General features: G+C 40.9%; 1 protein-coding gene across 1 annotated transcript in view; it reads left to right on the top strand.

The window, feature by feature from the left end:
* Positions 1 to 23,682, top strand: part of SEMA4B (semaphorin 4B) — a 382,400-nt gene that overhangs the window by 312,230 nt on the left and 46,488 nt on the right. The window contains exon 3 of the mRNA XM_073653213.1: positions 6,679 to 7,029. Within this exon, the coding sequence (XP_073509314.1) occupies positions 6,927 to 7,029 (103 nt within the window). The 5' untranslated portion in view covers positions 6,679 to 6,926. The remainder of the gene's footprint in view (positions 1 to 6,678; positions 7,030 to 23,682) is intronic.

The following is a 23,682-nucleotide window of genomic DNA, read 5'->3' as shown; positions in this document are numbered from 1 at the left end:
TTTATTCAGCTTCCTATGACCTACATGCCCATATAGATGGCCTCTTATAAGGGTTGAACCTACTGACAGATTCTCTTTAAGCCCGCCCATACACTCACGATAGCTGTCAGCTGATTGTTCCTCCAGCAGCTATCTCGCTGACTCTCCCATGCACATGAGCACTCACTCCCTTGATTGCTCCTGTGTTCACAATAAGGCCACGTTCACACGTTCAGTATTTGGTCAGTATTTTACCCCATTATCTGATAGCCAAAACCAGGAGTGTAACAATTAGAGGAAAAGTATAATAGAATCACGTCACCACTTCTGTATTTTTCACCCACTTCAAATAAATAAAGCTGCTTCGTAAATTTCTAAAACAAAGTTGTCACATGTAAATATACCCTAATTGCTTAGCTGAGCTGATGTAATGAAGTGGAAGAATTCCTGAATTAGATTACAATAAAGAATGACTGGTTGGAATACTTACTAAAATACAGATCATCAAAGAAAGTCAGTGGAAACGATCAACCAGGGAATGCTTAGATAGATGATAGATAGATAGATAGATGATAGATAGATAGACTAAATTGGCAGCGCTACAATGATCCAGTGAAAAAGTTAAAAAATAGTTTATTCTCCCATAAAAAATACATGCAGCGTTTCAGTTCCATATGGAAACTTTTAAAAGCACTCGAATGTTCTGCCAATTTTGTTTATTATCTAAAGGATTTGCATCCACTTTTGTGGCTGTTATGGTGCTGCTTCTTTTTTGTGTGATAGATAGATAGATAGATAGGTAGATATGTGATAGATAGATATGTGATAGATAGATAGATAGATGGATAGATAGATATAGATATGTGATAGATGGATAGATAGATATAGATATGTGATAGATGGATAGATAGATAGATGGATGGATAGATGTTCCTTTGGCAGCCCCAGAAATTCACCAGCAAGCATTAAAGACAGTGTTTCCGGTATGAGAATTTAGTCATTTGCGCTGGGAATTTAACAGCTCAGCTCCTCTGAAAATGACTTTAGAAGAAATCTGGCTTGCTGTTTTATTGGGCTGAGATCTGAGCTGCTTAGAGTAAAGCTCTGTAAACACAGGAATATAAGGATGGAGGGTGGAGAGGGTGTGCTGTAAGCCAAAATGCCTTTTAATCTACTATTTCATATAAGCACTATGTTCTGCTTTCCCTCCAATTATTTTTTATGGAAAACGTGATTTATTTGACAAAGACTCCACATTTTGAAGTATTCATCGTATCTGATGCTTCCATTAACAGGTTCTCCAAGTGTTTAACAGGTGTGGATTTTCCTCCTTACATGTAGAAAAGGGTCAGGATTTATCCCCATTTTTAGGACTATAGAGCAGGAATTCAGAAAATAAAGCAGCCTGCACGTTTTATTGGCGACGTGACAGCTCGTCTAGACTCTGCTGCTTTCTTTAACAATAAAATAGCAATAAATAAAATAATTCGTCCATTGTAAATGTGAGATGTGATCGCTACCACAGAGAAGGGCCTTAGGAAAGTCGATACCCAAACATTTGTACAGTAATATTAAGTACGGGTGAGTTCTGCAGCTGGCACCATATTCTGAGGAAATATACCCCTGGGAACACATTCATATATTCATGAGGATTAGGATTTCAAAACTTGTTTTTAGCTTCAAAGTTGGTTTTCTATTAATATGATGTATATTTTTTCCAATATCTGTAATACATCTTACATAAAAAAATTCATTCCAAAAAGAGTAATCATGGACATATTTCCTAACAAGCAGCACCTGCCTATACCCAAAGGAAATGTCTGGCAGTGTCTTATTCCTCTCTCATACAAAAAAAATAAAAACATGCATGCTCTCTTGAGCTGAGCATGCATGCTTAAAGTCTGGAGTCATATCTGGAGGATGAACTGCTTTTTCAAGTATATAGCCAACTCTATTTTAAGGCTATACAACTAATGGAAACAGCCCAGTACACTGTTTGTCTGTGTCTAAGGGCTCGTTCACACCACCGTAATATATGGTCTGAGTGCTATTCGTGAAAATAAAAACGGACAGAACTAGAGCCAATGTTATTCAATGGGGCGGTGCAGGTGACCGTTTTTTTTCACTGCGTATGAAAAAATGGCAGCGTGCTTTAGTTTCTTCCATAAATAGGATGACATTCTCTCATTCAAGTGTATGAGTGTGAGTGTGCAAGAAAATCGGATGCCATACAGAGCCACAGTATATTATCCGATTTTTAAGGATAAATTACAATTCTGGAACATAGGAAACTGTAAATGGTTCTGTAAATGGTTAATAGCTGCTGTAAAAAAACTGATTGTGTACGGACTGCCTACTGATGACAAGTGAGAAAAAATCATCCAAGTTTTCTGGATGAAACTCTGAATGAGTTTTATACGCTTATGTGAACCTATAATCATAGGGTAGGTGATAGATATTTTCCATGGGAGAGATTAAAATCGCCCTATTCTGTTTATTGTAGTATTACCGAATTGTGTTTGAAATTTCAGATGTAACAATGTACGACATGAGCTGGAGAACGTTTGCATAGCAAAGTCCATGTTTGTGACTCTAAAGCCCACTATGCATATTAGGTGGATGTTGGCCAAATGATGGTTCGGCCAACAGTCATTTAGGCTAGCTCTCCCATACACAGGAGAGCTTGTTCGGCCGAGCACTCCTATATTCTGTATGAGAGAGCTGATACAATAGACAGTCCGATTGTCACATTACACATTAGACTGTCAGCCAAACCCGTTGATATCGGCAATTTCAACCCACATTAGTCTGCTGTGTATGAGGGACTGTAGCATCGGCGTTTCTGCCTCCTGCCAGGCAGAGACGCCGTTCCCCTCACCGCCGCGGTCGGGCGTATCTACCCCTTGTCGCTGGCTGAGACCCGGGCCATGTCTGAGTACATAGAGGAGAATCTTGCTAGGGGATTTATCCAGAAATCCACCTCTCCGGCTGGAGCAGGATTCTTCTTCGTTAAGAAGAAAGACGGCTATCTACGTCCCTGTATCGATTACAGGAGTCTTAACCAGATTACCATCAAAAATAAGTACCCCCTGCCTCTCATCTCGGAGCTGTTCGACCGCCTTAAAGGCGCGAAGATCTTCACCAAGCTTGATCTTTGAGGGGCGTACAATTTGGTCCAGATCCACCAGGGAGACGAGTGGAAGACGGCTTTCAACACCCTGGACGGTCACTACGAACACCGCGTGATGCACTTCGGTCTCTGTAATGCCCCAGCCGTCTTCCAGGAGCTGGTTAACGACATCTTCCGTGATCTCCTGTATTCTTGCGTGGTGGTGTACCTGGACGATATCTTGGTCTTCTCTCCGGATCTGCCCTCACACCGGAGGGATGTTCGTCAGGTTCTGCTAAGGCTCCGGCTGAATCGCCTATACGCTAAATTCGAGAAATGCCTCTTTGAGCAGCCCTCTCTAACGTTCCTGGGCTATATTATCTCTGAGACTGGTCTGCGGATGGATCCCGAGAAGGTCTCTGCCGTCTTAAAGTGGCCCCGACCGGAGACTCGTCAAAGCAAGTCAATGGGTGCGAGAAAAAAATAGCATGGCACAAGGACCATGCGTGTGCTGTCTGATTTTTAAGCACCCATCTTCTAGAAAACCCGACATTTCATCAGCCGAGTACAATAAATTAACAGTATGACCCATCAGAATAGAATAGATAGAACAGATATGTACATAGAATACATACATAGAAAGATGTCTATGACATAAATAATTAGTGCAGTGCATGTGTAGTTTAATGTTCATGTATTTAGCTAATAATTAAATAAATTAAAGAAAAAATGTCGTGGGGTCTCCCGAAATTTTAATAACCAGCTGAGGAAAAGCGAACAGCTGGGAGCTGATGTTTATAGCCCGTGAAGGGGGTAATACACATGCACATGGAGCTTCCCAGGCTATTAATATCAGCTCATAGCTGTATACTTAGCCTTTACTTGTTATTAAAATGGGGACCCCCCCCAAAAAATGAGGTGAGGTCTCCTCTATAGTTAATAACCAGTAAAGGCTAGGCAGACAGCTGAGGGCTATTAATAGGTGAGGAAGGGGCAAAGGATATTGGCCCCCTCCCAGACGAAGAACATCAGCTCTCAGCCGCCCCAGAAATGACGCATCCATAAGTTGCACCAATTCCGGAGCTTGCCCTGGTGGGATAATGGTATTGGGGTTTATGTCATCTTTCTATTGGCAGCTGACATCAAGCCCAGGGGTTAGTAATGGAGAGGGGTCTATAAGATGCCTTCATTACTAACCCCATAGTCAAATTGTAAAAAATACACAGCCAGAATAAAGTCCTTTAATTGAAAGAAAGACACTGACACCTTTATTTGAAATAAACACTCCCCCCCCTTTTACCCATTATTAAAAAATAATAAACCACCATAGTCCTCACCTGTCCGACGAGAAGATAATCCATTTGTCCCGCGACTATCTCTGCTACATCTAGATGCCTTGCTGAACGGTGGCATGATGCGACCGTTCAGCCTGGCATCTAGAAGAGACACTGAGCTGCGCGTGATAGCTCAGCATCAGTTCCTCGCGGTGACGTCAATAAGGTGAGCGGAGCCCATAGCCAATGAACTCCGTTCACCTCACTGACGTCAGCGCTAGTGGCATGGGAACGGTCCCCGAGTGCAGATTTTCACGTATGGTCAAAATGGAAAAGGTAGGGAATTTTTTTTTAAATTTCTCTACGTATAAGAAAATCGGATGACACTCATACCACTCTCTGATCAGAGTCTTGACTAGAATAATCAGTCCAATTTTCTCGTCAGTGAAAAAATCGGATGTCTGAATGAGGCCTTACACTGCACACAGAGATGGATTCATGCTCTTTAGTCCTTTTTAGCACACACAGAAAAGCAGCAGCTGCACCAGGGAAATTAAACTGCAATAGTAATCGGTGCACTCATAAATCCAGCACTGGAGTTAGGTAAAATTCTTGTTAGGTTATATGCACACGGAGATTTTGAGAAGTCTTTTGAACTGAGTCTACTCTGAAAAAAGCCTGAAAAAAACACAAAAAAAAAGTATTATACACACTTCCTATTCATTTCCACAGTAAAAATTACTTGTTGGTCATATTCAGCATTTTTCTTCTGCTTCAGGTTAAGAAAAAAAGAGCATAACATTTCGATGAAGCATCTAACGAAGGACCACACTCCGAACGAGACATTGCCCAATCACAGTCCAAAGCTGCAAAACTGCTTTAGGAAGACAACATGTCAAAAACACTTGAATGACTCTTCTAAATCGCCTTAGGAAATTAAAAACTTCCCAAAGAAGGAGCGTTTCCTTATGCAGTTTCCTCTAGAAAACTCGTTTTTGACCGACTCCAAAAACGTTTGCGCGCAAATACCCTAAGGGTATGTTCAGACTGGGAATTTTTTAGGAGTTTTTGGAGCATAAACTATCCAAATCGTCCTCAAAAACTTAAAACACCTAAAAACTTGGGTTTCTGATCATTTTCTGCTATGAAAACTCCGATTTTAAAATTGCTCATCTGAATGGGACCATTGACTTAGGTCAGTGTGTGGTCCGATTTGTATTGAAAATCAGTGATGTTAATACTCCCATAGTCTAGTGCTCCACACAGATAAATCATGAGCAGGTAATATAATTAAGTGGAATCATAACGTAATGTATTCTTATAGGGTTGCATTTAAGTGAATTAAATTTTTTTTGTGGTGCTATCAATGTTGGACTGGGATGTCAAGAGCCCACCAGGAACATTGACTCCGGGGGTACACTGTTCAGCTACTTGTAACTATTGCATTACCCTCATTCATAAATTTGCATGTGATTCCATAGAATATTAAACTGGGTAATTTGGTAAATGAATGATGAGATGCTGCCTATGTCTGGACATAGTGAATCGGGTGTGTTGTCCCAACTATTGCTGATATAGGTAGGTTGGGGGCTCACTCCTGCAAAGGGGCCCTCCGGGGATTCACCTATACGGCTGTGGGCCAGTCTGAACCTGGGTGTAATAATGCATTTACAAAGTATACTTTGTGCAATATAATGTGAGTTGCTAAGGAGCCTAAGGCTAGGTGCACACAAACGTGTATTCTCTCATCCGAGAGAATCGGGTCGATTATGCAAATCACACTTTGATCAAACTCTAATCAGTGTGAGCATAGTGTGATCCAATACTCTCTCCATCCTGTCACTCCATGGAAATCGGACTGCACTCAGCTGTCATCCAAGTGCAGTCCGATGGTTTTCACGGACTCATTGACTTGCATGGCCAAGTGCAATCCGAATATCAAATCAAACTCGGACATGCAGCGTTTTTTTTCCCCAGTCCAAATAAAAAAATCTGACGTGCACAGCCTCATAGCATAACATTGGTTGCATTCAATGCTTTGTTGGATTGCACTCGGACCGAAAATACGGCCATATGCACGAGCCCTTACAAGAAATAAAGAAGGCAAAATCCATTGATAATACACATTTGTAATATTTTATTATATTAACCAGAAGTGATGACTTTACTACTATGCTGAGTGATGTGTTCATGGCAGTAGTCTCTGCAGTCTTCTGTACTAGAAGAAATCTTACCTCTTTCTCTTCTTACCCAATGACTTTGTGGAGTTTTTTTTAAAGCTCGCTTTCTTTTTTTTCTTCTCTTGCTCTGTGACAGGTCTGTGAGTAGCAGTGAGGAGGAGGAGGAGGAGGAGGAGAGGCTGGAGGAGGCCTGAGGACAGCAGGAGAGCTCTGCTGGGCGGGATCATAGACGCAGCACTCTGGAAACTTTGTAACCTTCATTTACACACACCATACTGTGCTCCAGATCCACTCGACTTTGGATTACAAATCCTGAAAGAAGAAGTCAGGAAAGCAAGAAACACCACTTGGATTATTATAGGAGGGAAGCTTCCAGGCTTGGCTATGGGGACTTGGACATGGTTCTTTCTCCTGGGACAAACTGTTGCCACTGTCCTGCTGGTACAATCAGCAGACGAAGCCCTTCCTAGACTAACCTTTGCATATGGTAAGTGCAGTGTAAGGGGTTAAGCCAGGCATGGAGGGGCCTCTGCCCATGGGGTCCAGCTTCTAAGCAAGGGAGGAGAGTTGTATCTCCAGGGGTAACTGCTGTGTGCTGTACACTCTTGTCACGCCTCATCTTTGACTACAGCCTTGTGGAGTTCCCCATCTTCTATTTGTTTTATAAGCAGCAGTTTGTTACATGACTTTGTATCTCTGTAACAACTAGTGATACAATCTGCTACATGTACAGTCTAAGGCAGTGGGGATCCAGCACACATCAACAACAATGATTATTCCAGAGGTGTTAAAAAGCAATCTATAATCCATAAAAAGATTAGGCAAAAGGTCTATAAGAGATGGGAGTTATTATGTGTTTAACTCCCTGGTTCCTAGTCATGACATATACAATCTACTGTAACTACACTGTAAGGCTGCCTATAGGCTAACATTTCTATTGGTCTGTACCACTAATATTAACCCCTCAGATTAATAAGCATTGTGCCTAAGAAAATCCTTTGTACCATTAGGAAAAAATTGTCAGATGTGTTTTCTGATTTGTATTGGTCATTTTTAATTCAGATGTGTATTCTGAATGTGATGATTCCAAAATGATAACACACTGGAAGGGAACAGTGGATTTCTAGTGCATGTGTGTGTATATATATCTGTGTGTGTGTATATATATACTGTGTATATATATATATGTATATCTGTGTGTGTGCACTTGTGTATATATATATGTATGTGTGTATATATATATACTGTGTATATATATGTATATCTGTGTGTGTGTATATATATATTTATGTGTGCGTGTGTGTGTATACATATATATACTGTATATATATGTATATAGTGTGTGTATATATACATGTGTATGTATATATATGCTATTTGTATATATATGTATATCTATATATAGATATAGATATGTGTGAATATATATGTGTGTGTTATATATATATGTGTGTATGCATATATATATACAGTGGTGGCCAACAGTATTGGCACCCCTGCAATTCTGTTAGATAATACTCAGTTGTCGCAGTGTTCACCACCATTCACACGATCCAAATGCCCAGTGAGTATTCCCTATTATGTCTCTTTTCTGTAGTAATGTCTTCACATAACATATCAATTTATTTTTCTTACATACAGTGGTGGCCAAAAGTATTGGCACCTCTGCAATTCTGTCAGATAATACTCAGTTTCTTCCTGAAAATGATTGCAATCACAAATTCTTTGGTACTATTATCTTCATTTAATTTGTCTTCAATGAAAAAACACAAAAAGAATTGTCCTAAAGCCAAATTGGATATAATTCCACACCAAACTTAAAAAAGGGGGTGGACAAAAGTATTGCCACTGTTTGAAAAATCATGTGATGCTTCTCTAATTCGTGTAATTAACAGCACCTGTAACTTACCTGTGGCACCTAACAGGTGATGGCAATAACTAAATCACACTTGCAGCCAGTTAACATGGATTAAAGTTGACTCAACCTCTGTCCTGTGTCCTTGTGTGTACCACATTGAGCATGGAGAAAAGAAAGAAGATCAAAGAACTGTCTGAGGACTTGAAAAACCAAATTGTGAGGAAGTATGAGCAATCTCAAGGCTACAAGTCCATCTCCAAAGACCTGAATGTTCCTGTGTCTTCCGTGCGCAGTGTCATCAAGAAGTTTAAAGCCCACGGCACTGTGGCTAACCTCCCTAGATGTGGACGGAAAAGAAAAATTGACGAGAGATTTCAACGCAAGATTGTGCGGATGGTGGATAAAGAACCTCGACTAACATCCAAACAAGTTCAAGCTTCCCTGCAGTCCGAGGATACAACAGTGTCAACCCGTACTATCTGTCGGCGTCTGAATGAAAAGGGACTGTATGGTAGGATACCCAGGAAGACCCCACTTCTTACCCCGAGACATAAAAAAGCCAGGCTGGAGTTTGCCAAAACTTACCTGAGAAAGCCTAAAACATTTTAGAAGAATGTTCTCTGGTCAGATGAGACAAAAGTAGAGCTTTTTGGGAAAAAGCATCAACATAGAGTGTACAGGAAAAAAAAGAGGCATTCAAAGAAAAGAACACAGTCCCTACAGTCAAACATGGCGGAGGTTCCCTGATGTTTTGGGGTTGCTTTGCTGCCTCTGGCACTGGACTGCTTCACCGTGTGCATGGCATTATGAAGTCTGAAGACTACCAACAAATTTTGCAGCATATTGTAGGGCACAGTGTGAGAAAGCTGGGTCTCCCTCAGAGGTCATGGGTCTTCCAGTAGGACAATGACCCAAAACACGCTTCCAAAAGCACTATAAAATGGTTTGAGAGAAAGCACTGGAGACTTCTAAGGTGGCCAGCAATGAGTCCAGACCTGAATCCCATAGAGCACCTGTGGAGAGATCTCAAAATGGCAGTTTGGAGAAGGCACCCTTCAAATATCAGGGACCTGGAGCAGTTTGCCAAAGAAGAATGGTCTACAATTCCAGCAGAGCATTGTAAGAAACTCATTGATGGTTACCGGAAGCGGTTGTTCGCAGTTATTTTGGCTAAAGGTTGTGCAACCAAGTATTAGGCTGAGGGTGCCAATACTTTTGTCTGGCCCATTTTTGGAGTTTTGTGTGAAATGATCAATGATTTGATTTTTGCTTCATTCTCTTTTGTGTTTTTTCCTTGCAAGCAAATTAAATGAAGATAATAATACCAAAGAATTTGTGATTGCAATCATTTTCAGGAAGAAACTGAGTATTACCTGACAGAATTGCAGGGGTGCCAATACTTTTGGCCACCACTGTGTGTGTATATATATATATATATATATATATATATATATATATATATATATATATTAATGTTTATACATGTTTGTGCATGTATGTCTGTGTATACCTAAAACAAAAATTTAAAAGTATCAAAAATCCTTATAGTCTTCCTCTTTCATCAAGTTATTAAAAATGCAATTATCTGTATAAGTATCTATATCTGTTGTCACCCAGTTTTTCCAGAATAGACATATTTTAGAATACGTTTACTGAACACCTCTCAAAGACTTGAATAATGTATCACAAAATGCTCTGCATGTTGTATGGAAACAGAAATCCCAAGCTCTGGCATTAATGGGTAGTCCGTCACCTTTCTGTGACCTCAACACATTGGAAACTGGATCTGGTAAAACGACAAATATTCTGCTGTGTTTAGGTGACTTTGAGCAGCACCTTCCATGCAGCATGGGGATCCAGGTGCCTGTTTACAGCAATGGAGAGAGACATTGCCTCTGGTCTGGTGACCTTTGCTATGTTGTAAGGGATGATAAGAGGAGCCAGACCTCACTGCCCCCTGCTGATGTCGCTGGCACATTAACCCTTGTCAAACTTTACTCTAGCTGACAAGTCAAGGATTAGTTTGGAAACTGCTCAAAGGAATTTTTAATAAATCAGCCTGTAACCACAAAAGGCACACTAAGATCATGGCTGCATTACCTTGACCGTAACATATATATTAATAATGATGTTATTAATGTTACAAATAATAATATTTCTTACAAGGCAAACATTTACAGCTGACCATGCAACAGCTGCCGTCTATAAGAATATATGCTTTACATATATACATACATTTTATCAGCTGTTTCTTTATAATTGTACAAGTGATTATTGCTTAACCTGGAAATAAAAGGAATGACATATGGTGAGAAACACAGCAATGCGACTAATATTGCCTGCAAGATCTTGTACAACGTAAACAGCAGACTTATATATCTAAGTCTATGGCCATATTCACACGTTCAGTATTTGGTCAGTATTTTACATCAGTATTTTTAAGCCAAAACCAGGAGTGGAACAATCAGAGGAAAAGTATAATAGAAACACGTCACCACTTCTGTATTTATCACCCACTCCTGGTTCTGGCTTACAAATACTGATGTAAAATACTGATCAAATACTGAACGTGTGAACGTGGCCTGATAGTGATTAAAAGAAAGTATTTTTCAAAAACTCCTCATTGAATTAGCCTCATTTTTATGTTACAATTTAATTTTGGCTTTACTGTTTCTGGGATATGTGAGTGACAACCAGTCTGGCCACCATCACTACTCTCACAGAGGGGCGCCTGTCTCAGAATTTTTTCCAAATCTGAAATTAAAATGTAGAATTCTGAAAAAGCTGGATGATAAGTTGTAGTGGTGTCTGTACCGGTGGTCATCCGGCATTCCCTGAAATAAATATTAAACAATTTTGACTTGACAGAGGAGGGCAACTCAAGATCTGGATTTTTTTTGTTAGTATATTTGTAATTTAAAGTCCTTACTATCCTGAAAGCACAAGTCAGAGCAATGAATCACCTCCACAACTGCTGACACTGTACAGTGACGTATACAGGAAATTCACAGTGTTAATGAGCCCTGGCACGTCAGTTTCACCCTTGATTTTCTCTGTATGCCTAGCTGTATATCATTCAGAGATGTTTATTACTTTAGTATAACTTAGTAACTTATTTATTTTCTGGTTCTCATTGTGTTATCGCTGTAAATATCTATTCTATAATACTGGAGACTAGACATACAGTATAATGGAACCTATGTGCTAAATATCTAATAACCCTGAATATTCACCTTCATTATTACTGATTGGTCTCTTGAGTGTTGTACGAAGCAGCAGAACATCTTAAGCCCAACATACACTGCAATATTTCTTCAGATTTAATATTTTCCACAGGGACTATAGTAATCGTTATTACCCCATTATTTATGTATTTGCGGGTATTTCTGTTTTCCCAAGGTTATTATATGTGTCAGAAGTCAATGTAATGCTCACTACCTGTGATTTCATACAGTTATGGGAATTGTTACCAATTTTTCTGTTTCTCCAAATTAGTTATCACTTGGTTGAATATTTGTCAAGGCTCACATTTTTTATAACTGGCGTTATACATGGAATTGTAGCATGGTTTGTGTTATGGGCAGTACGGTGGCTCAGTGGTTAGCACTGTTGTTTTGCAGCGCTGGGGTCCTGGATTCAAATCAAGGACAACACCTGCTGGGAATTTGTATGGTCTACCCATGTTTGCGTGGGTTTCCTTCCACAATCTAAAGACATACTGATTGGGAATTTAGGTTTTGAGCCCCGATGGGGACGGCGATGATGTCTCTAAAGCGTTATAAAAGCAAATGTTCCAAATAAGATCCTCAACTTTTGATGATCTTGTGGTGAACATACATTTGTATATTAAGACCAAACACATGAAAGAAACTTCAGCTAATGATTTCATGCATGGGGGGAACCTGCCAACTGTTCGCTGATGGCCATGTGAGATAGGGATCAAGCATGTTGCAGTTGAACATGCCTAATCCTTTGTTTGGGTGTGAGATAAATAGCTGCCAGTGGGGTCTCTAACCTCTGAAATAGACAAGGACACTTGAGCAAACGTGTGTGTATTGTGGAGTCAACAAAAATGGATGCTTCCTGAATGGGAGGTCTGCCAACATCTTGTGATGGCCAACTTTATGGCAGCCTGTATTCTGCTCCTAGTGCGATACATTCGGTATCTGATGACAGAAGCAAGGAAGACAGAGAGAAATAAGCTACAAGTTTATACAATTCCCCAATATAGAAGCTAGAAGTTTTTTTCTGGATAACAGTCGAATTGTAGGATCCTGTTAACACTTTGTCAGTGGTCAACCTGTAAAATGGGTGAGTTAAATCCCCTGCGTGTGGCCAGCCTTACCACTTTCTGACTCCGCAGAACATTAAAGCTTTTGGTTTTATACAAGGTTTACTTTTATTATTATAACCCATCTAATAAAGTCTTTCTACTTGGCAAAATATTCTCCACCTCCAGAAAAACTTGTGCCAGAATGGGGATCTAATATCACTACGAATGCCAATATTGGCTGAATAAAGCTGCCAGCTGCACATACATACCATTTGTTGGTTCATTTTGGAAAAGGCCTTTTTGTTTTTGTCTGTTTTTCTACATGAAAGACTGCGTGTCCATTGAAATGAACCTCATGCCTGTACTTGCTGTCAACGTGTTTTGCAGTTCATGCTTTGATGTCTTAAGGGTGCGGTCAAAATCTGCTTCTAATAATGATCAGAGAGCAGCTCCACGTCCTGGGCTGCTTAGTAAATCAATCTGGAGCAACTTCTTTTCATAAATTGGAGAAGAAAAAATAACTTTTTCTATTTTACATGATTATTTATCCTGGAAATGTATATAATTGTACTTATTTTAGTCTAATCTTGGAAGAAGGCTGTGATCTGGCAATAACATCTGGACTGGTCAACCTCTTGTCTACATGTGGTTTAGTCATAGGACACTTGTAAGTGATCATAGGAGATTCATCTAACCTGTGTCCACCTGGGCATTTACCAACACAGTTTTTGTAATATCGTATGACTAAACCAAATTACCTTGCACATTTACGTGTGTATGAATCATCTGTTGTAATTGCCATATCCTTGCCCTGTAGTCATAAAACTGTCACCACTGAACTACGACCCATATTTCCCGTGGTCACTTATCTCTTTACTATGTAAAAATGAAATAAAGGTGAGACAGGTTCCTTGTATCGTTAAAAATTACAACCATTTACATCTTGTCAGTGGGGCACAGAATACAGACTATTGTATTGATGTACTGACTGACTGATGTTTCAAAAGACCCACATTAGCCCTGAATCTATTTTTTGGATTTTTTTCTGAAAGTATGGAAAAACCAGGTAATATGCTTGAATGGGTTTACATCTCTAAAAAATAACAAAGTAATTGATATTTACTGTCACCCACCTGTATCCAGCGTTGTGCACTCCATGGTCTGTGCTGACATCAACATTCCACCAGCAGCAGGACCGCTCAGGCCTGTGATTGGCTGCAGTGGTCAGGTGGGTTGAGCAGTGCGTCATCAGAAAAAACATCGGATGAGCCACTTATTAAGTGACTTCACCACTGCAGCAGGCCAGCTGATGGTGGAATGGTGACGCCTCCTCATCCTGTGTTAGCGCAAACAATGGAGCGCCCTGCGCTGGATCGATTTGGATTCCAGTAAGTGAAAATCACTAAGTTTGTTATCTTTTACATAGACAACCCCTTTAAGACCGGGTACTCAGATGGCAGCAATGTCCAGCAATTACAACCAACATTTCTGTGAGAAATTCAACGTACTCAATTTTTGTTTGTCCATATACAGAGCAAAGTATTCTGATGATGTGGTCTTGTTTGACCTTGATCAATGGGTGAGTATGATATGACAAAAAAGAAAATGACCTAGAGCTGGCAATCGGTGAAAAACCTTATAAAGCGTCACGGAATTTTGTTGCGTGAAGTGCAACTATAGTAGGAGGGATGGACCCTAGAATGTAAAGCATGCCATGTTCTCTTTATAATACGGAGTATAGAATATCTTGGGAATTCCAGGTGCATGTCGTAGCTGATCTCCACTGCTTGTCTGTATTTGCCGAAAGGATGATCTTACTATTTCTTGTTCATTATGAGGTAAAATAAATGTTTTCCTGGAATCTGTGAAGAACAATACAAGCAGGGACCAGACCCCTTTAATATGATTTTTTTTTTAATGTAATGGATGATTGGTTGCATTTCTGCTTTGTTTGCATGTTATCCTGTTACTTGTCGGAGTGAAGCTCCCTGTGAGCGGATTCAGTTATTGATTATATCAGGAAAGTGTAAAAGAAGCAAATCTCCGATTTTCAGAATTGCACTTTTCAGTGATGATAGCACCGCTGATCTCCAGTGAGTTTATACTTAGATCCTGACATCTTGTAGGCGCCTTTGGGACTTGTTGGCTGATGTGTACAGCAGAAAATATTTTATCAATCAGAGACTGTCAAACTGCCCTGTCCATTACCAGAATAAAGGCTCCTGTAAATGTTTGTAAAATTCTGATGGTGCCTGTATAGCCCTGCTCACATGTGGGCTGAATTTCCTCCGTCGTAGATCCAAGCCAAAAATACACCGCACTTTTCTGTCCAGTTAATTTTCAGATGCCAACCTGACAGAACCCACTATAGTCAATAGGGTTCATTAGATGTTGCTGGTGTGCCTCATCACACAGATATGGCTCTGCTGTCAATTGTAGGGTTCTGCTCTTAAAAGCCCCCCATAGACATTAGACAAATATCAAAGAGTTTGAGTTTAAAGAAGCACTCTTAATATATTGCGATCATCATATTATATTGCACTGTGTACTTACAATTGCACATTTTACCTTTCTACCCAGCTAATTCTTCTTATTTCCATTTGGTCTATGACATCGCATGATTAAACACTGACTAGTTGAATCCTTCTAAGCTCTATGTAGAAACAGGAGGTCAATTTTCTCTGTATGAGTTATGAGTCACTGCAAAAGTCCCTGGCAGGGAAGAGGGGACTGATTTTTGCAGGGGCTAGAGAGTTCCTGTTTCTACGCAGAGCAGAGAAAAGAGAAGAATTAACTGGGTGGAAAGGCAAAATCAGCAATTGTAAGTATACAGTGCTATATAGTATGATCATTGCAATATAGGGAATGTGTCACCCCTCTGGGCGATATCAGACCTCTACTATGGGCATACAGGGTATAGAAAAGTAAATCTATACTTACCTGTATGGCCCATAGCAGAGGTCTGATTGTAGAGAAATCTGGTTTTATAAAGTCTGTTTTCCAGAGGCTTGGCATCCGGGGGACGCCAAGCAAACCCCTCCCATCTGCTTACTATTCCCCTAAATCGCCGCCTCTGTGCTTAATTACCATATTCCCCCCTCCCCTGCATGTCACAGGGCCCTGTGACGTGCCCTGCTCTGCCTCCCATGCTGCGCATGCGCAGAGCGCCGCTCCCATGAAGTGCGCTTTGTTTCCCTCCGGCCCCATTTGGCTGTGTACTGCCAGTGGAGCGGAAGTCTCAGTGACTCACCGTCACTTGCGCAATACAAGGCTGCGGCGCAGTACGCACCCAAACGGGGCCGGAGGGAAACAAAGCGCGCTCCACGGGAGCGGCGCTTTGCGCATGCGCGCGAGGGGAGGCAGAGAAGGTCACATCACAGGGCCCTGTGACGTGCAGGGGAGGGGGGAATATGGTAATTTAGCTCAGAGGCGGTGATTTAGGGGAATAGTAAGCAGATTAGAGGGGTTTGCTTGGCATCCCCCGGACACCAAGCCTCTGGAAAACAGACTTTATAAAAGCAGATTTCTCTGCAATCATACCTCAGCTATGGGCCATACAGGTAAGTATAGATTTACTTTTCTATACCCTGTATGCCCATAGTAGACTTCTGATATCGCCCAGGGGGTGACACATTCCCTTTAAGAGGATCAAAATGTTGATGGGAGTGCTTTTATGTGTATGAAGGCCCCGACAGATGATTTCTGGGGAGATAAAGCTCCAGTATAGAAAAAATGTTTTTTTTTTCTCTAAGAGGTAAGCTGCCACCAGAGATATTTCTGGCAATATCTCTCTCAAAAGGGCTCCTGTGTATGGAAGAGCCAGGTGAGCTAGTTTCTGGCATAAGGGGCTGTTCACATTGTGTTTTGGCTCTTCTATCAGTTCTTCTGCCTCAATCCTTGAAAAACAGAATTCACACAGGATTCAGATGGAAATAGAGTCCAAGAGTGCAATGAAAGAAATAGCGATTCAAGTGGGCTTTTTTCCAGTGGTGTCCATCTTTTCAGACTGGCACTAAAACACACTATGGCTCTGTAATATGGATACATAGGAATGGCATTTGCTTCTATAAAGACTCCAAGGACTAACAGTGTATGAGATGGATACCACATTGGTCTCTGGGGGAGTCTTCTCACAAATCTTACCTAGAGAGACATTTTTCATGAAACAATGCTCTAATCACGGGTACACAAGATCAGCCCTGGATGAACCTTTTTTTTCTAGCAAGGTAAGGACCCCCTGTTATACAACCCCTTTATGTGGACTATCTTGCAGAATTTGTAATATATGGTTTTGTTATCTAGGATGACATGATGAAGTGTATGGAATGACGTGATCTTGGTGACATTACTTGAAGTGCCAAAGTATCAGGTTTTTACATGGTAGAGCTGCCATTAAGAATCATGTACTTGTCAGCTTGTTCCTCCTAGCTATCATTCGTTCTGTCCTGGAAGACGGCTATAAACTTTCAAAGAATAATAATAATCTGGTTTGTGGAAAACTGTTCATGAGAGGTGTTGAAATGAGATATATTAGATATTATTCTGTTATACCCCTGAAGGGCGAAGATCAATGAAATCTGTTAAAACTACGTAACGTACTGTTATTGGAGCCAGAATGAGTATGTTTGGCCCTCCTGGCAATATCCTCTCTGTCATAGACAAGCACACAGTGCTTCATGTATCATTTTCTAACTTCAGTAATGATGATACTGTATCTTGCTGTATTATTGTGTGAATTAGACAAACCTAATATAACTAATTTAACAGGTGTTGTATAAATCAGATAAAACCATTATAAAATGGAGTTCTGCAAGGTCTTGTGACCTAAGACATAGTGACTTTCACAGCTGAGTATTTGCTACAGTTGTTTTCAGTCCCTGCAAAAAAAATCGCAACAGCACCTGTCCTGGTCGTTTGCTAAATGTATTAGTATAAGGTAAATATATCCACACAAAGTCCTGACTATTCAGCACTAGAGATGAGCGAACCCGAATTAAAAATTTCGAGGTTCGTACCAGACAGTTAGTGTCCGGTGCTAAACGCTGAACATGGACTTCTCCCGGAAGACCATTATAATGTTCGGAGTTCCTGGGTAGGAGAGCGAAAGAGAGAACAAACGATCGGGTCCCCATTATTTTCAATGGGGTTCGGGTTCTGGTTCAAGTTCAGGTACAGTTCTGGTATCCGAACCGAACTTTGGAATAAAGTTCGGTTCGGGTACCAGAACCCGAACTTCCACGGGTCCACTCATCCCTATTCAGCTGAAAAGGTCTGAGGTCACACTCTTCCTCATTTATCTGCATCTTAAAGGGAATGTATCGTCAAATTTATTGTTAAATTAAATGTATTTTAAATAGAAATTTAACAATGTTTTTTTTCATATCATAATCTGTATTAAAAAAAAAATAAAAAATCTTGTAATTTTTCACACTGGCCTCTGGAATTATTTTAAATTCATACTTGCTATTTTTTACAGAAGACTTTTAAGAAGTCTAATTATCATCACAGTCAGGATTACAAAAAGCGGTAACCCCTCTATATACAGCTGATAACCCAGGATCCACCATTTACAATAGGTGATAACACAGCTGACCCTGCTTCCTCTCCTCATCACACATTTGCACATTAGATGGGTCAATACAAAAGATTAGTCTATTGCAGCTAATATATATATGTGGATTTCCTGGAAGATCAGGAAGTACTGTGTTTCTCCAAGAATAAGACAGGTTCCTATAAATAATTTTTTCTCCAAAAGATGGGTCATGGGATGTCTTATTTTTTTTCCATGAACATCAATCCACATTTATTCTTGAACAAAAAAAATCAACATTTATTCAAATATAATCATGTCATCACACACACACTGCACATACACATGTATACACGCACACTGCACATACACATGTATGCACACACTGCACATACTCATGTATACACACATTGTACATACACATGTATACACGCACACTGCACATACAGTACATAGCAACCTGTCTCCTCTTCAGCTCTAGACTCCCGCAGTTAAAGGTCCTTTGGTGACCTCATGGTCACATGATCATGTTGTCACCAAAAGCTCCTTAAGCAGTCTTGGGCCACGGCCCCACTATCGGTATTTGGTCAGTATTCGGTCAGTATTTTTTCTCAGGAGTGGGAGCCAAAACCAGGAGTGGGTGATAAATGCAGAATTGGTGACTTGTTTCTATTATACCTTTTCTCTGTTTGTTCCTCACCTGGTTTTGGCTCCCACTCCTGAGAAAAAATACTCATCGTATACTGACCAAATACTGATAGTGTGGCCGTGGCCTTAACCTCAGAATAGAAATCCTTGGGGCCCCTAAGAGAGTGGCCCCCAGATTGCCCACCCTGCCCCCTAACACTGGCCCTGCATGCCAGCCTGGTTCCTCTAGACTCCTACAATTAAAGGACTTTTGGTGACATCATGGTTACATGACCGTGATGTCATCAAAGGCCCTTAAGTAGTTTTAACCTTGGAATAGAAATGCCGGGAACCCCTAAGAGAGTGGGGGCCCTGGGCAGTTGACCAGTTTATCCACCCCAAACGCCAGTCCAGACTTTAACTAGGGCTTATTTTTAGAATAGGGCTTATATATCAAGTATACTCCAAAAAACCTGTAAAATCATGCTATGGCAAATCCAGCTCAGGCTGATTTGGGGGTCTGCGCTGGCTCGGAAGGCGATGTCTCCCCGGTTTGGAAGTTATAGCCTGTGATTAGCTGTAGCGGTCAGGTGACTAGAGCACACGTCATCAGATGTCAGTGCATGCTTCGATTATTTCTATTTCAACATAAATGAATAATGATGACCGACAGTGAGATAATTTCATCAGAACAATAAATGCAATTTATTACAGTATGTATTTGGTCCTTTGCTTTTTATTTGTTTACCAGCCTGCATTCTTTTCCATCCATATATTACAGATCTGTGATATCAGATCTCGATTTTCGGCCAGCTTGGCATACAGAACTGTTCTCTTTTCTGCTTGGTAGGAAGCAGCGGGTGCTGGGAATATCCTCCCACCACTCCCCTGTAGAACAGACGTGTACACACACAGCTGCTTTTCCTCATATGTACACAATGGAGCGAGCAGATTTCTGGGGACTGGATACTAGTCAGCTTTATGTGCACTTGTAATGCAGGAGTTGTTATGTTTTCTTACCAGTGTAAAGAGACCTCACACGTCATTTTTTATATTCTTCCCTCGCACATGCTTGGCACAATGTCTATGTTTTCTGTTTTCCCCAATGTGTACTGCTCTTCCTGTCCGGTCTGTTTGTAGACAGCAAAGTGGATAAGCCAAGAATTGCAGAACAATTCACACAAACAGGAGTTGGAGGAGTCTTGGAGAAGTTATAAGTTCCTGTCTATTTGTTTCTTCTGTGGTCCAAGTACCACTAAATTGGCCACACACGCTGTGATAACTGCAGCAATATTCAGCAACTAACCTGGGCAGACAGACGCAGAGCAATGCCCACATCCGTGCCAGTAAGGAAATGATATGTTGTTTATTCTTCTTCTTCGTCTTAGAGTTTGAACAGAAAGGCTACAGACAGCTAACGAAGTGAAGTTTGATCTTGTCATTGAAGTTAGCTATGGGTACGGAGATTCAGCCGTGATGATTGATGAACACGTGTATTTATGTGTAAAGTAAATGATGGTGTTTGTCAATTTAGGGAGTGATCATTTAAAGAGAAGCCGTCACCAGTCCTAACAAGTCTGTGAATACTTTGGTTCCCTCTGATATAACAATTCTGGAGCAGTTTTTTCTTATAACTCTTATTGTTCCTCTGTTATCCCGCTTAGAATGTATGACCAAACTGACAAATGTGTTACCAGTTGTGAGTGTGTCGCTATACAATCTCCCACAATCCATGCTGACAGTATCACACTTGTAGAGATACACCTGTTTGACAAGGGAAATCGTAACACCCAATGTATTAGTAACGTCCTAGGAGGAATAAAAGAGGAACAATAAGGCTATGTTCACACCTTGCATTTTTTTTGCTTTTTTTTTTCCGCAGGCTGCTCTCTTTCAGTAAAGAAGCAGGTTTTGCTGAGTTTTTGCTGTGTTTTTATTGTCTCTTGTACATGCTGATAAAGTTTAGTGTCCCCCCCCAAAAAAAGATAATGCAACTTACTTAAGGTTTTGGCACCAAAAACGCAGCAAAACCTGATACCTTTTGTTTTTGCTGCATTTTTACTACATTTTTGCACTTACCCAATGCTTTCTATGGGTGAAGAAATGCTGCAAAACGCTGCAAGAAGTGACATGCAGCAGTTTGCAAAAACGCATCACTTTTCCAAATCAGTCAGCAAAAAAGAAACAATGTGTGGGCATGAGATTTGTGAAATGCTGGTACTGTAAAACACAGCTTAAAATCTGCATAAAAAAGCAGCAAAAACGCAACGTGTGAACATAGCGTAAGACACATGGTTATAAAAACAAGCTGCAGAATTCTTAATTCACCTATGGAATTTATCCAAGTTCTTTTTTTAAAAAAAATCTGTCACCAGTTTTTTGCTACCCCATCAGAGAGTAGCATAATGTAGGGTCAGAGACCCTGATTCCAGCGATGTATCACTTATTGGGCTGCTTACTGTAGTTTTGATAAAATAACAGTTTTATGTGCTGCAGATCTAGCAGTTCTCTGAGTGCTGAGCTATGTATATCTGCGCCCACACAACTGATTGGCAGCTTCCTGTACACTGTGCATAGGCAGAAAGCTGCCAATCAGTGGTGGGGGCAGGGTTATACTGAACTCATGGAGGACTACCTGACAGCAGGTTTACTAGTCCTCTAGTGATAATCTCATGCTGATAAATCAATGATTTTATAAAAATTACTGCAAGCAGCCTGGGGTTTGTTTTTCTGGGCTTTGATGATGATTACTGTTCTGAAGTTTACCCCCCATTACATGAGTGTAAGCCCACAATACTGAAACATATGATGCCTCCGATTCAGTGCTCCAGATATCATTATAAACATTTCCTGGCCATGACTGAGCACAGTCATAACAAAGCTGACTCTAAATACCAAATTGCTGGTGTCCTCCGCTGAAAGCCGAGCTCTTGTGTTACAGTAGACCGCCTGCTCATGTTTCCTCCGTGATGACTGGCTATTATTGAAATTCTATACAGTAAAATAATCTGTGCCCGATGCAAGATCTGCAGAGTAATCTGCGCTTCCTACAGAACCCCGCACCTGCTGTTGTGGCTGCCGCTCTTTGGCCACATGGCAACTTTCCCAGTTATAAAGTCATTTTGTAGCACGCTTGCCTTCCATTCATGCCGGATTTCTTGGCTTTCTCTGTCCATAAACTAGACTGTCTGTGAAGAGAAATATCGCTGTAGATGTCTGTGCCTTTCTCCTGGAGCTGTGTGCAAATGTTAGAAGGAAAATTCCCTTTGATTTAGATATATTTAATAGACACTTGCACCATCGGTGGCGCAGGCAGTGGCAGAATCTTGTTCTTTTCTTAGCTTCTAATTAACTTGTAGAGCGGGGAACAAGCCAGAAGGTTCGCCGTAAGACATGCGAGCCACTAATAACAACATTTATATTGCTAGTCTAGAACCATTAATGGCACTCTGCTTAAAGGGTTTAGCATGGTCTTAAAGGAAAACTAGAAACATTTCATTCTGCATCGACAAAACTCTTGTAATATGAAGGTCCATTTAGACTTGCCAATAATTGGCGAAAGAGCGTTCCTTATAATTGGCCCATGTAAACATGTTGTCAGTCATTCAATCAATGAGCAAAACACTTGTTTGTCAGGTGATTGGATCATTTATGTCGGCATAAAAATCATCATAATCATTTAAACAGGAATGTTCAGCCGAAAACATGATACAGTATGGAGAGAGAACTATCATATTAACAATCAGCTTTTGTTGGCCCTATAAAATAGGCCGGTAAACGAGTGCTGATCAACTTATATATAGTCAATTGTCGCTTGTTAACTGGCTGAAATCAACCCTTAACCGTGAAGGCTGGAATGTTTGTAATGTAATAGCCCTTACACATTAGATAAAGGGTTTCTAACTGGATTTCCATCTAATGAAGACGTGGGCAAGTTGTAGCTCTCGGGTCGCATCCAACTCTTTGGCTGTCTTTATCTGGCCCCGGAAAGGGTCAGCCAAAAAGAAGGAAATCAAATGCTGCGGCAGTCCTGGCTATGCTTGGGTTCTATGGCAGTGTGCTCCTGTCTTGCGTAGATATGTAGATACAAAGGTCAGCTGCACACATTACATAGCACGCTGTACACGCCCAACTGCTATGTTGCACACTGGGCATTCCTCCGTGTGTGCACACCTGTCAGCCAGCACTGGTGACATCTTGCTTTCTGTGACATAATGTTGACAGAGCAGTTCCTTCTCTTCCGCTCTGCTCGGTCAATGGCATGTAAATGCCGATGTCATGTTGCTTGACAGCCAGTTATCCTCTGCCCAACTGTGGGGATCCAGCTGTCAGTCAAATTGACGTTGGTAGTGATACCGCCCCATCAACAGAGCACAATAGAAGTGAAGGAACTGCTCTGCTGACATGACGACACAGGAAGGAAGAGAATTGCTGGCAGGTACGGTCCATGACCTCTCTTAAGCTGGGACAGATCGTCGCAGACCAGAACAGTCAGGCAGTTAGTAAATACCTACCGATAAGTGCTTAGCCCCAAAGGCAAAAAAAAAAGCAAAAACCTTTAATGATATTTTCCTGTTTTAGGTTTCCAGCCTCTAATGGCCTAAACTGGTTTAAAATAAAATTGGATGTCACTTACCCTCCCAGATTCCAGCGCTTCCTCTCCGCTTTTACTGCGTTCTCTGTTTACTGACTGCAGAGGTGACATCACAACTATAAGGCATGTTAACTGCCAATCACTGCGCTCAGCAACTCCATGTAGACAGCATGAGCAGCTGAGACAAGTGATTGGCTGCAGAGGTACAGCACGCTATAGTAGAAACGTCACTGCTGCAGCCAGGAAACAGAGACTGGA

This window comes from Phyllobates terribilis, unplaced genomic scaffold, assembly GCF_046119375.1.
Source record: "Phyllobates terribilis strain yellow unplaced genomic scaffold, ASM4611937v1 Scaffold_11__3_contigs__length_659146591, whole genome shotgun sequence".
NCBI classification, from domain to species: domain Eukaryota; kingdom Metazoa; phylum Chordata; class Amphibia; order Anura; family Dendrobatidae; genus Phyllobates; species Phyllobates terribilis.
This window is presented reverse-complemented; position numbering and strand designations above follow the sequence as displayed.